Raw genomic sequence first — 13955 nt, forward strand, 5'->3', positions numbered from 1 at the left:
ACTTTGTGCCTCTTAGCGCACTGATAATTGCAAACACCTGCACCCCCCCATCCCTCAAAAACACCCCCTTCAAAGCAGGGCCACACTGGAATAGCTGGAGGGGGCGCGCACACCTGGGCAAAGCAGAGCGCTACCACATGGTTCAGTGGCGATGTTTGGAACATGTTGCCGCTGGCATCAAGGAAATCCCTCTAATTTGACTTGAATATGCAGTTTGCAGTTCCGTGCTGTCAGGACCTAAAGCAACCAATATTAAAGCTGAGTGAACTGTGGAAATGCTCCTGGTCATGAATCATTGGACTCTTTTTTTTAGCTTCCGCTGATGATGGGCCATCCAGCTTTATGCACTTAGCAGTGAGATACATGTGAAGAAAAAGATTCAAATGACAGACATTTGACAGCTTTATGTCTCTCCAACAAAACTTTGTGAATCAAACTGAATCAACATTGGGTCTACAACCCACACTGTCTCTTAGAAGCAATCACTGAACATTCGATTTTTAAACATACTTAAACCTTGAAGTAATGTTTAACGTGTTTTTTTTTCAGGACACAAACAGATCCACCTATAGTTGTCAAATTCGCGTAGATACGAGCCAAATACAGTACGTCGACACCAAAGTGCAATACACGACTGTGCAGCTAGGTGGCGTAAGTGGCCTCTGTAAAGGCTCCAAAGTGTCCACCAAGACCGAAATCTCCACCAGTCTCCTGAGTGCCACAATAGAAAATCAGAGTCAAGAACCTTTTACTGAAAGCCTTACTGGTCGTGCGCTACGCAGAAGCAATATGAGGCCTTTACGGGGCGAGAACTCATGTGTTTTACTCCCCAAAGCCTTTTCAGAAGCATGAGCATTTTCATAGAGATCAGAGAAGTTTCTGCACAAACTTTGACCCGTAAAGCACGCTGACTGGAGGGTTTTCGCCACTTTAAATGCACCGTATCAATACTGTTGGCTCACCCTGTGTTTTAACAGGCTAACAGGCTAATTTTCATTGAACTGGCATAAATTACTGCTTAGATGCCCAGACGAACATGCGCTTTTGAAGGCATCTACTAAAAAATCCTTTTTGTGCTTTACGCACCTAAAAGTGCACCTGACTGCAAAAACGTATTAACAAAAGCATTTTTTAATATCTTTACAAATTTATTTGTCTTCCAAAACGAAGAACACCATAAGAGCATTGAACATATCTTTGGCATCACACATTAAATTTCAAATATGTAAAAAAAAAAGCAGTGAACGGACTTCCACAATACAGATTTCGTTTCAATATGAACTTTACTCCCTCGTTAGCTGTACAAATATAGTGCATACTCTTTCCATTTTACAAGAAATAGTTCCAAAACAACTTTCTAACAATGAACAAAAAGAGAAGTATTAATTTTCATTTCAAAGTCTTTCTAGCTTTTTTTTTTTGTTTGTCTCAAAACTTTTTCACCAGGGTCGCCAAACTGAATCTGTGTTGCCCGACGGGGCTCCAGGGGAAACCGCAGCCGGCACAGGAACCGACGTGCCGACGTTATTGGCGTACACCGGAATAACGGGACCGTTTGGCGCAAACGCCGCATTGGGTATAAGGAAAGCAAATTGTCCGTCTGTGGCAGGCACAATCTGGAAACCGCCGTACACTTTGGTGGCATCTGAGGGTAAATTGGCGGGCGACGGGGCTCCTTTACAGGACACTGCGTTCATGGGAAGGACCTGCGGGGACGAGCTGGGAATCTGCACCATAGACTGGGCGAAGGAGGGGTGCGTGGGTCCGGCGGCTGTTGGGATCTGGTGCTGGTGCTGATGCTGAGTGGGATAATTCATGGCGTTGATCTGGGTCATGCAGTTGGCCAAATGTCCGAGAAGCCGCGTCCTGACCTCGGTGTTTACACCTTCGCATGTGGACAGGAACCTGGTGACTTCATTCATGCACTCGCTGAAACCGGCGCGATATTTTCCCAGGACAGAAGGGTCGGTATTTAAGGCAGCTGCGGGAAAGGGAAAAGAGAGGGTTTTGGTCAAAAGCCCATAGAGCACGGTCCATTTGATCGATGTTATCCATAAAGCTTTGCCAAGCTAGCGGCAGGACTGCTAAACGCGTCCGCACACGAACAAAAACGCACGCCCGTGGTCGGGAAGTGTTACTCACCGGTCATTTGAGCCCTCTGAAGGTTCCGAAGATGCTTCACAGTCATCTCCAGGATGTCTGCCTTCTCCAGCTTAGAGTGTCTGGAGCTCTGATGGTTAAGGAAAGGAACACATCGTTAGGATTACGCACTCGCTTTCTCGCTGTGTGACGCGGGGGATTTTGCAAATCTATTAATAACCGAGGTGATAAGTGAGTACTTACATCCTTTTTGAGGGCATCCAGGATGAGGGTTTTCAGCTGGCCCAAACTCTCGTTGATTCGGGCTCTTCTCCTCTTTTCCATAATTGGCTTTGATGACTGAAGATAAAGAGCAAGTTGTATTAAATTTCTAGTTTCGCGCATTCGAGTTTACGTGGTTTTCATTTAGACCTGCCTCTTAAACAAAGAAAGCCTCTTAATATTGGCTTCATACAAACCTTTCTGTGCTCGGAGGCTGTCTTGGGTTTATCGGGGGTTGTGTTCATGCTCGCCGGGGTTGCAGCAACCGGAGAGGAGGACGTTTTTTCCATCATGTCGGCAGGCATCTTTTAATCGGAAATATCCCACAAAAACACAGTAAATTAGGATCCACGGGTGCAGGACTCTGAACACGTTCAGCTTTAAGCCCCTGTCCGTTTTATTTAAAAAAAAAAAATCAATCCTGAGGAACGTATGGAGTTAAATCCGTCAGAGCGACGAGCAGTCAGCAGCGGCGGCAGCGGCTACCACGGGCGGATGCAGACTCTCTCTGTGCCGCTCTCCGCGTGTGGCTTGTATTTATATCTCGCCCTGCACGCGAACGGCTCGTGTGAAACTTCCCAAACTTTCTTTCCCACAGTAACTTTCCACCAATCAGGGAGAGGGACACGCGGCCCGAGGGAGGACGGCTCGTGGTCGGCGCCCTCCCATTGGTTGTTTGACAGCTCGAGCTGGCGGCCAATGGCGCGAGGCCCGGGTTCAGGGCAAAGCCAGGGAAACCGCCTTCATCCTTCAATCATCACACCGTTTACGTCTGAACGCCGCGCGCCGCCACCGGCAGCGGACACGGGGCCATTTATCCAGCCTACAAATATCATAATACCACTACAAATAACAATAAGAAGGGTAATAATAATAGTAGCTTCAAGATTCATAACTTCTATCAACATCAAAAATAAAAATGAATGCGGACCATAAACAACCAATGCTGACAGTCAGTAAACTGGCATCCGGTTTATCAGAGCGGGCCGTCTGCTACAAAACTTTTTATCTTGCTTTTTTACGGTCCCAGAGTAACCTCTGGCACACATCCGCCTAATGTTACTTATCAGTGAAGCTCCCAACTTTGTGGTCCAACATGTTGGCGTTTAATCATGCGCCCGGTGTTGTGAATGTGAAGCACGTGCCAGGATGTTTTATGAGCGTGGTGGTTGGAGGTTTGGCCGCCGGGCTGCCGGGGGGCCGCCGGGCCAGGGAGGAGGTTTGGATCAGCGAGGGGAGGGTTGGGTATGCGGTGGCGGCGGCGGTGGTTTACATTAGAGGGGAAGGTAAATAGCAGCTGCTGTTTTAAAAGCCTGGGAAAACCACGCCCACAGCGAGAGCTGGATCGGGCTTCCTTATCGGAATGTGAGCCAGAGCAGAGATATTTCTGCGCAAAGGAGCGCTCACACGATCACGCCGCCTCCTCCTCCTCCCCATCGACCCCACAAACGTTCAAGGCTTTTTTAGATTTCAGGTCATAATTTCATTTCCTTATCTTTATTGCCGCCAGAGAGACGCTAGTAAAGAGAGAATGAAATCGGTCCCATAATCGTAACCATAAGGGTTTTATTGAGTGACAGCAGCTCGGTCAGTTGTGTTTTTTAAATGTTCAAGTCGTGCGACTGTGGCGACAAGTAACATTATGCTTAAGTGTTTCAGACGCAACTCTCATTTTGATTTTTTTTACATCTATTCAACTTATTTAACAAATTATGTTAAGTTTGTTTTTCCAGTTCCGTTCATAATTAACCCGAATAGCCGTGTTACTAGCGGATGTTTAACCGAGATAAAAGGCGTGAATATGCTTTGAGATGAGGCGACACACCTATAGCTTAATATCTTGAGTAAACGGACGTCATGCATGGCTCTCCTCTGAGCTCACACACCTCCAGCTGCTGCCGAGACCGCGACACGTGGCGCGCAGACGACCGGGGGAAGGCGCTCCTCTCGCCGGCTTGCTGTCTGGATCTGCGGGGCGTCGCCGGCGGCTGGCCGCAAGATCGTGAATTTGATAGGCAACGGGAAGCTGCGCAGAGCTTCCATATCCTAACAGGAGAGAGATTACAGACACGGTTTTAGGTTCTCGGCGCATGAGCGCGCAGCAATAAATCACCGGGTTTAAAAAAAACCAGGCGGTATCGCCGGCAGTTATCACGAATCTCTGATGTTGTTTTATGTCATGAGTTCACACGTGGGCACGACGTTTAAGCGATGTTTCATTCTAGATACAAGACTGTTTTGGGGTCTGGTTAAAATGAGGCATAAGCTGTCAGCCTGGAGAAATGGCAAGTGGGGACGTCAGTGGAACCACACACGCGTCTTGCGCGTAACGGCAAACTTTGCAGTTGGCAGGAGGGAAGCCGGTCTGTACATGCGCCTAAACCAGCTAATCCTTCATGCGCAACAGTGCTGCCTCTGTCAAACATCACATCAATCGCATGTGTTGTTTTCAACTGAGCACCTGAGTCATTTTCTCTCCCTCACAATAGCGCTGACAGAGGTTCCAAAACAAACGTATTGACGTGAAGCAGACGGAGCGCAGGTTTGGAAACGCTCTCCGCCTGAGTGGCTTTCTCACGCTCATGTTGCAAGAGGTCTCTGGCGGTGAACTGAGTCACGGAGCTCTGGGTCCCTTGGTCCCTCCCTTTCCTGAGCTGAACAGCCTCCCGGGCGCACCTGGCTGCCGTCGTCCCCGGAGTGTTACCTGTTGCTATGTCTCCACTCCTCTAATCAGCAGAAATCTGTGGGAAACAGGCTGACTGGCAGGCGACACGGCCCTTGGTCGTAAAAGCTTTTCATCATGAGAGATATTTTACTGATGAAAACAGTGGACAAGAAAACAAACCAACGTGATTATTTAACTTTTTTTTTTAAATGAAGGCCCCTCCAGATTTCCGCACTCCTGTTGCCTGTTGCTGTCCTTTAACAGACATCCCCCCTTTTATCTTTTCTTTTACAACACCCTACCCATTTATCTCCCTCTTCCTCTTTTTTTCATTCCACCACTCCCAGACTTTCCCAGGACCCATATCTTTATTGGGCCTTTTCGACCGTGGACCTCCACACGTTGCAATAATGCAGCAATAATGCAATTAGCCCAGGAGATTGCAGGGGTACAGCGTGTGTGAAAGTGTGAGATATTGCGCTCACCAAACAATCTGGCCCACTGTCATCCACTGATCATGCCTTAATGTGTAAACCATTGGTGAACACTGCTGCTGCCAGCAGCCACTCCTGGTGCCATGGAGGTGTGAGTGTGTGTGTGTGTGGGGGGGGAGGGGGGGGAGCTTAAATGTCTGTGCTAGCGTTTAGGTTTTATTACTGGCTGGCAGGAGGAGTGGGAAGTATAAGCAGGCACAGTCAGACAGGCTGCGAGCCAGCCTTGAGGTGTCATGTGGCCGCTGCTGCCAAACTGAGGGTGGCACTGTGCTGACACAGCCTGCTTTCCCAAGAAGCTGCCACATAGTGGTTGACTGACTTGAGTCATGCGTCGGTTCGTGCTGTGATTAGTGCGGTCAAGAAGTCACCAGAAATCCTGAGTTTCATGGACAAGGCTTTTAAACGGCCAAGTGAACCCCCGCTGCTGATTTCCGAAACCACAGTGAGGGCAGAAGCACAACAGAACAACAGCAAACCCCCAGACGAAGCATATTTTAATAGCGACAGTAAAAAACCCAGATGCAGTGTTTTAGGCTCATGTGAAGCTGAAACCTCCACATTGTCCCCGCAAGGATACTATAAACACGTTGTTGAAAAAAGAAAAAGAAATGCTAAAGGTCTATTGGGCAACTTTTATGTTTCCCCCTGTTGCTTCATGGAGACTCCCTGTTATCAGTTACATTTTGGGCTGTCGTCTTCAGGCACGTGAAGATGCACATGATACATCTGCTGACAGCAGGAAGCAACACATGCATGAAGAAATCCCCCCCCCCCCCACAGAAACTGTTGTTACATTAAATTACAACAAAAAGATGAAAAACACAACTGGCACACACAGAAATGTATTGTGATCAGAAATCCTGCTATATTTTAAACCCTCACACAGGTAGCATTTGCTAAAATCTGTGCCATAAATAATTAAGTCTTAACAAATGTGGCATCTGGATTAAACGAAAAGCTACTAAATGAGCGCAACACATCTGCCTACATTTGCTTGTACAAAGTAATAAACAGCATCCGCAATAAACACTGCTCCGCTGCATTCGGAGTCTCTGTAACACCCACAATCAGTCAGAATGAAGTGACCCATCACCTAAGTTGCTCGCAGTGGGAGCGCAGGGTTACAGCAAACAGACCGCTGTGTGAACACGATAAGCTCTGACAACTCACAGAAAGCGCTAAACGATAGCAGAACTGGTCGTTACCGATTTTGGAGTGTGCGCGAGGGAAGAGGGGGAGTGAGCGGAGTAGCGAGGGCGAGTGTGTGCGAGCACACATCATCCCAGCGTGCCTGAATGTGTGTTATTAGTGGAAAAGGAGTAGGACCTGTGCTCAGCTGCTGTTAGCGAGGCCAGCCAAGGCTTGGAGAGCAGGATCAAAGCAGGGACAAAGAGAGAGAAGGAGAACTGACAGATCCTCCGAGCAGAGAGAACAGAGAGAGGCGAGGAGAGAGGCGATGAGGGGGTTTGGAGGCTCTCCAGATACAACCGCACACATCGCTTACCTTCGCTCACACACTCGCACTGAGATGCCTGAAGCAGCCTGGGAGCAAGGAAAACAATAAGTACAGTGGATCCACTCGTACGCTTTCTTTTTTTCCTCACACAAATACACACAGAGAGATCAGCGCGGGTCACTCTAAGCCTCGCAGACACGGGCGCTGGGGTCCATTTTGGCTGGCTTAAACAGACAGAAATGTTTTAAGGCCTCAGTGTTGGGCTGTAGACTGAAGCCTCCCAAGGCAGCTGCCATTGCCCCCTCCACTTCTCCACTTCAGAGACCAAAATGCTCACACTTCCTAGGGGTCCTCTCTCTTGCACTGTCTCCCTCTTCCCCCCCCCCACCCCTCTGATTTTCCATCATGCGCGCCGCTCCACCTTCCCTCTCTTGCTTCCCTCCATCCTTTTTTCATTCCTGTTCTCTGATGCCTCCTGGAGCAGACCGGTGCTATTTGCATGTGTGGGGGAGGAAGTGTAGCGTGGGAGGTCAGGGGTCACGGTGAGTCAAAGCCAGCAGCAGTAGAGAGGAAATGTTTGGGGAGAAGACCAGTGAGTTGGCCTAGGTCTCTTGTTAGCATGCCTGAGGCTGGAGCTAACTGGGAATACAGCTGCTTCTGCTGCCGGTAATGGTGCGGGTGGTGGTGCAAATCCATTTGCATCCATTTATTGGATACAATATCTATAGACATATTGGTTCACAGAACCTAAACTGTAATATCAGAGTCTGTTTGCTGAAGCAACGGTCAGCAGGAATTTACATAATTCATTTAATAATCACAGCAAAAGACCATAATACAAGATTTCCGATGTCACATGTGAAACGAGGGGTCGTAGAAGTGATATTGTGGTTCAACGGAAAAGAGAAGTCAAAAGCCTTAGACAAAGCACACCTAGCGAATGGTAGAAGACAAAAGTCCAACCAAACCAGTGTGGCCAACCCTGCTCATTCAATATTATTATTATCATTAACCAAATGAGCAGCACAATGATGTTGCTGAAACAAATGTTGACAAAGAAAATCATTAGAATAACCACTGTGAGTTGCCTTAAACGTGGTGTTGTTTCAGTGAAAAATCATCAAAAGACACGGCACGACTATAAACTTTGTTTTTTTCCAGCCATCTATTAACCGTTGGGTTTCAATAACACCTGAGTGGGGGAGAATCTTTGAGTGTCACTTGTTTGAGCACAGGTACATTTGAATTACAGGTGCACAAAGCCCCCCATTTCCTTCAAGCAGACTCTTTGTTGACAGGAGATAAGGAGCCCACCCTTTGAAGAGGCACATAAGCACACACACACACACACATGCACGCAAACACACACACACTGACATCTCAGTGCTGTGAATCATTATCTCTAATAGGCCTTGTTTAGAGTCAACAAACACATATCATTGCTGATCCATCTAGTATTACCAAGCCTCCCGTCTGCATAACAACAGAAAATATTTACATTGTTCTATTTACTCATATCTGAATAATTTGGATTTTAGGGTGGCATGGAAAGCTATCAGCAAATGAACTAGGTGCCTCTAATACTCAAACTGATTGACTATTAATATGTATGATTTAGAGGACATGGAGGGGTCTTAGAGCAAATAGCATGGCAACCACTACTGTAATATGAATTTAAAGATTAATTAATGGCCAGGAAAATACTGTAATTTCTAATTTTTTGCACCAGTGCAACGACAGAGGTCAGAGCGCCGTGCAAGGGTGCCCTGGGAGGTCTCAATTCCCCGTTTCTCCTCCTACCTGGGCCAAGGCCAACCTTATCAGACAACGGGTCTCAGAGGATTACTCTCCCCCAGAGCTTTAGCCTTCCTTCTTACAAAAAAGTCATCTCTCCCTCCCGTGTTCCACCTTGAGCCCTCGTCTCCCCCCTTCGGCCCTCAGCAGTGCACCTTTCCCGTGGGAGTTTGCAAAGCCAGGATAACCTTGAGACCTCAGCTGGTCTGCTGCCAGGAACATTAAAGAAACTCCCTCCTTCCCTTCTTTTCTCTCACCATCCTTACTTCTCCTGTACACCCCCACCCCACCCCACTGCCCCTCCAGCCCTCCTCCTGATCACCAGGACATTACTCTACTTTTTTCTCCTACCCACACTCTCCCCTCCCTTTCAGTTTTGGGCCCCTTTTTTGCCTTCTCGCCCTACTTTGATTGTGACTAAGATTAGTCCTTTTTCTCTTTCTCCCTCCCTTATTTCCTCCTTTTTGGTCCTCGACAGTAAAGAGGGTGGGGGCTCGAGTAAAGCAAAAGAAAGGGCTGTTCACATAATCTCCTGCGTAGTTGACTATTATCTGTAGATTGTCTAGCTGCCAATTTCAATTAGCCAGTGCTGTTATCAGGCCAAAAATAAGCGCTTCATTTGAAAGGTGGAAATCAAACTGTCTCGACGAGGGGGATGAGTGACGTTGATTGCAAACTAACTGTTTTGGTGGCAGCCGGCACTTTGTGTAGCTTTTGTCTCTTGCCGCTTACTCCCCCTTCAGCTGCTCTCTCTATTCTCTCCTTCAGCTTCACGGCTGTCATATTCCTTTAGTGCTGGAAAGGTCAAGTGCCGCTTGCTGCCTGCGAGATCTGAGGGCGCTCCGGGACACTCAGCGTCATTCCCCCTCCACCTTACTTTCTGGTAACAATACTACTCGCCGTGAGCTCCCCTGCACCGCCACCAGCCAGTGGCGACAGCAACAGTAGCAGGTCGGTTTTGTAAAGGAATGTGTTTATCCCCTGTAGTTAGCGCCTTTCCTTTTAAGTTCCCAGCTCCTCCGCGTTGATCTGTTTTCAATGCGGTTCGCAGAATGGGGCCCCGTGTTCCTGCAGGACAGCAGCCAGGATCCCTTCTCAATGTTTATGGTGAAGAGCAAAGATAAGCACTGAAGATGAAGGGGGGTGGCGAGACTGGGACGGAGAACATCAAAGGAAGAGAAAGGATTTGCGCCTTGTACAAGTTGGAGTACTTTTTAGCATGTTAGAGCGGCCTTGTGTTGTCATTCAGGAGCTCAAACTGCAGGCTTACACGTGGCCCTTATATTTTGGACAAGGAAATCGGTTGAGTTTGCAAACAGCCGACGATGGGCCGCAGTGGGCTTTGTACTGCTTTCCCATGACATCATTGCTGATGGGGCCTCAAGGGGCTGTGAACTAAATCCTTTCTGAGGCTTCTCTTTCTCCCTCACTTCCTCCCCCCCACACACACACACAGAAACACACATTCAGAGTTGTTACACAGGTATGACCTCACTACCACAACATTCCAGGTTTCACCTTGCTGCCCCCCATCCCCGTCAAAGCCTCTCACACACTGTCTTTTTAGCACCCTATCTGCCCTTACACCTCGCGCTGCCACACCCTTGTCAGGCACCCATTGTTTAACTCTGAGAGCCTTTCAACAAGGAGATGAGCTAACTGCTGCCGCCATGAGATCAGCGGCCTCCTGACTGCAGCCCTCTGCCTCACACTGGTTTCAGCAATCAGTTTTTATTCTCCACCCACTCCAACTCACACGCGCAATCATTTCTGGTGAACGGATTACGGGAGAGGCCGTTGACGTGAGTGGCTGGAGTCAAGTGTGAGAAAGCGACTGGACTGGTTTGCTCACCACAGCGACACAAGAGTCATTAAAGGTGCTAGTTTTTGTAAATATTCTTTATTTGCCATATTATTTGTGGCAGCCTGCTTGGAAAATGACATGAATGTGTGGAATAAAATGTATAACTCTATTTGGAAGACTGTCTAACTAAAGAGAACATGGATCTAACTTAAAAGAATTCCACGCCATCGGACGCGTCCCTGTGCTTGCCTATGAATGATACAGTACTAATACTAATCCTGCACAGACACCAAACTGTGGTCTTTAAACCACATTTACGAAGGTGAGAAAGGATTTGACAAACTGATACCATTTTGCAGAAGTAATGTTCCTGGAATTAAACACACTGATGCACAATCTAGACATCAGTAGCTTTTCAAAAAGGAAATATCGAACAGCAGATTTAAGGATAGTCTGGCGGCCACAGACGGGGGAGATGTACATTTCACTCCTGAAGGGTGAGATGATATTCAAGAACAACAATGACCACGGGCACAACAGCAGTGACAAAAGTGGTAATTTTATGCCAAGGTCTTGTTTACGATTCGAAAATAATTTCCACTGAGATGCTCACCGTCCTTGCTCTCCACAGCGAAGTAAGGAGACATTCTGGTTTGTTATTATGCAACTATTCTGCCAGTGGCACCCTCATCATGGACTACAGGAAGGCTGTGCGCTCCTGCTCGGTCTCCAGCCTGCTGGGTCGTCCATTATTAATTATTTATCACTGCTTCTCCACATTCCCCCCTTTCAGGCTTCTACTTGCAGTATTACAACAATTAATCTGCATTAATTTCTCATCCATCTTTTAAGAGGAAATGACGACTGCAGCATAATTCCATTTATGACTGATACATGTGAGACGCACTGTCTATGTCATGACCATGCGTGGTTAGAGATAGAGCTGTGGTCATTAGCGGATTAAAGGGTCACTGGGTAGAATGACAATCACTAATTATCTCGCTCAATCATTAATTGAATCAAATAAGCTATTTAAATACACCCTTGATGGGATTTTGTCCCCACAATTCTTTGATACCTTTACTAAATGATCTGTATGGATTATATAAAAATGGTGACTGTAAATCCTGTCATGGGCCACAGTGGTTGAAATGAGTTGGGTCAAGGGTTCAGCTAAAGGGCGTCACTGAGGAAGCTGCAGGCCTCATGTCCCTGAAGCACGTTGCCTTAACGGGATTAAACAGCAGCCTATCAGATCTGTTTTGGATAACAACATCTGTCAAATGAAGCACTTCACTGGGCTGGTCCAATACATGAGATCAGGACCGACTTGGAAGGATATGCCTCTGGCACTGTCGCACAAGTGAATTCATCTCAGGGCTCGAGGAGAAGACAAAGGGCAGGGATACAGTTTGGTGGGTAATGTTCTGTAAAAACAGTCTTGCAGTTCCGTGGATTTTCTGTCATTTATCAGAAGTCAGCACGACAAGTAAAATATCTGTCCGATAGGCTTTAGTGTGCTGTTAAAGGTCAGAGACTGGTGGGACTTAGACATGACAGTTACCTAAACTACAAGGGAACCTCTTGTAGATGCCCACAATTTCGGAATTGTTTCCCAAACTGAACAACAGAAAGTTTCATTGTACATGAGTTAGCTACGCTCTGACTGGAATCATCCCGAATGCTCAGCCCCAAACACTCCCTCTGATTTTACCCGCTGCCTTATTTTCAGTGTCCTAACATGCATTTCTATTCAAATGCCCTGATCCCATTTACCTCTTCCCCCCAATTCACCTTCTCCTCCTGAGTAACTTTAATTGTCCTGGGAAAGTCACGGTCGGTCCACGGGGCACAAAGCGCCGTTTTTATAATTAATGTTACAGAGGAGGGATTACAGGAAGCTCTGGGCAGCTTGATCTGTAAGGCTGTGACAGAGAGTGTGTGATCCTCCTGCATTATCCAAGCACACTCACAGTGCATGCATGCATGTGTGTGTGTGTGTGTGTGTGTGTGTGTGTGTGTGTGTGTGTGTGCATGCATGTTTTTCTCTCTTCTGTAATTTATGCCATCATCATCATCATCATCACGGACACACACACACACACACACACACACACACGCACACACACACACACACACACACACACACACACGTGGTACATTCTCACCCTTAACTGCACTGGAATGTAGGCAACAGGTTTCCTTTGGTCATGAGAGCACTCCTTATGTGATTGTGGCACCCAGACGGGCGCTTTGTGCTGTAGCTCCCACTCATGGGTGGAGGGGCTGTAGCTGGAAGTGGAGGGGCAATGGAAGAACCAAGAGAAGGGGTGGGATCAGAGCTCCTGCCAGGCCAGGTGTAAAGCTGGGGGCTATGCATGTAAAAACACAGTGTTGATCTGCAGCACACAGAGCCAAGGTTTAAGAATTGGACATCTCATGTACACATGACAATCTTTTCATTAAAGCCCTGATACAGCGTGTTTATTTACATGAAGATGTGCAACCACCGTCATCTTCAGACCTGCTGGATGCTGGCGTCTGCAAAACTCCAGTTAAACAGAAAAGAGATCAAGACTCCATTAAAGATGAGAGAGGGACACGGCATGCAAATTAACTATGCGGAAATATTCAAATGATTCCCGCAGTAATGAAAATAGAGGCAGAGGATGAAGAAGAAGAAGTGGGTCTCTCTCAGGTCTCGCCCTCTGGCATTCATACAAGAGCCTGGCTGACTGTCTTTCATCATCAGCATGCAGGATCAGAGCGTGTCTTTCGCAGCAGCTCCTCTGCAAGTGTGTGTGTGTGTGTGTGTGTGCGTGTGTGTGTGTGTGTGTGTGTAAAGTTAGGGCACATAGGGGCCCAGACTGCCTGCAGCCCCCACCACGCAGATGAGCAGGGGCACAGGATCACTTGGCTGAGAAAAGAGAGGAGTGTGTACAAGTGCTTCTGTGCACACCAGGGAGCGAGCGTATTGTGTGCATGTTTGTGAGTAATGCAGGGTGGGAGTGAGTCAGCCAGCCCGGGCATGTTTCATCTCTTCCCCACACTCCCTTCCGTGCACCTTACCTCCTATTTTGTCCCCCATTCCCCCCCTGCTTCTCAGTCATTCTTTCCCTCCTGTCCACCCTCCCAAAGACACCCATACCCCCCACCACCTCTCATTCTCAGACAGTAGCAGCCAGGGGCCAGGAGCCTGCTGGTGGAGGCTGCATCGATCTTTTCCCAGCTGTGGGGGCGGCTGGAAACACACACACACACACACACACACACACACACACACACACAGCTGCAGAGACAGGGATACACAAGATTCCTGATGTTGAAGCGGTGGCGGTGGATGTGAACGGAGCTCCGGGTTCAACCTGATGTGACTCCCTG

General features: G+C 47.8%; 1 protein-coding gene across 1 annotated transcript; it reads right to left on the reverse strand.

The window, feature by feature from the left end:
* Positions 1-1115: 1115 nt before the first annotated feature.
* On the reverse strand, positions 1116-2900 carry her6 (hairy-related 6). Its single transcript, XM_003974215.3, has 4 exons — positions 2559-2900; positions 2344-2439; positions 2143-2230; positions 1116-1981 (listed from the first exon to the last, which is right to left on the reverse strand). The coding sequence occupies exons 1-4, from the start codon at positions 2664-2666 to the stop codon at positions 1440-1442; spliced, it is 834 nt and encodes a 277-aa protein (XP_003974264.2). The 5' UTR covers positions 2667-2900; the 3' UTR covers positions 1116-1439.
* Between the last annotated feature and the right edge of the window lie 11055 nt (positions 2901-13955).

Source organism: Takifugu rubripes, chromosome 20 (assembly GCF_901000725.2).
Source record: "Takifugu rubripes chromosome 20, fTakRub1.2, whole genome shotgun sequence".
Lineage (NCBI taxonomy): Eukaryota > Metazoa > Chordata > Actinopteri > Tetraodontiformes > Tetraodontidae > Takifugu > Takifugu rubripes.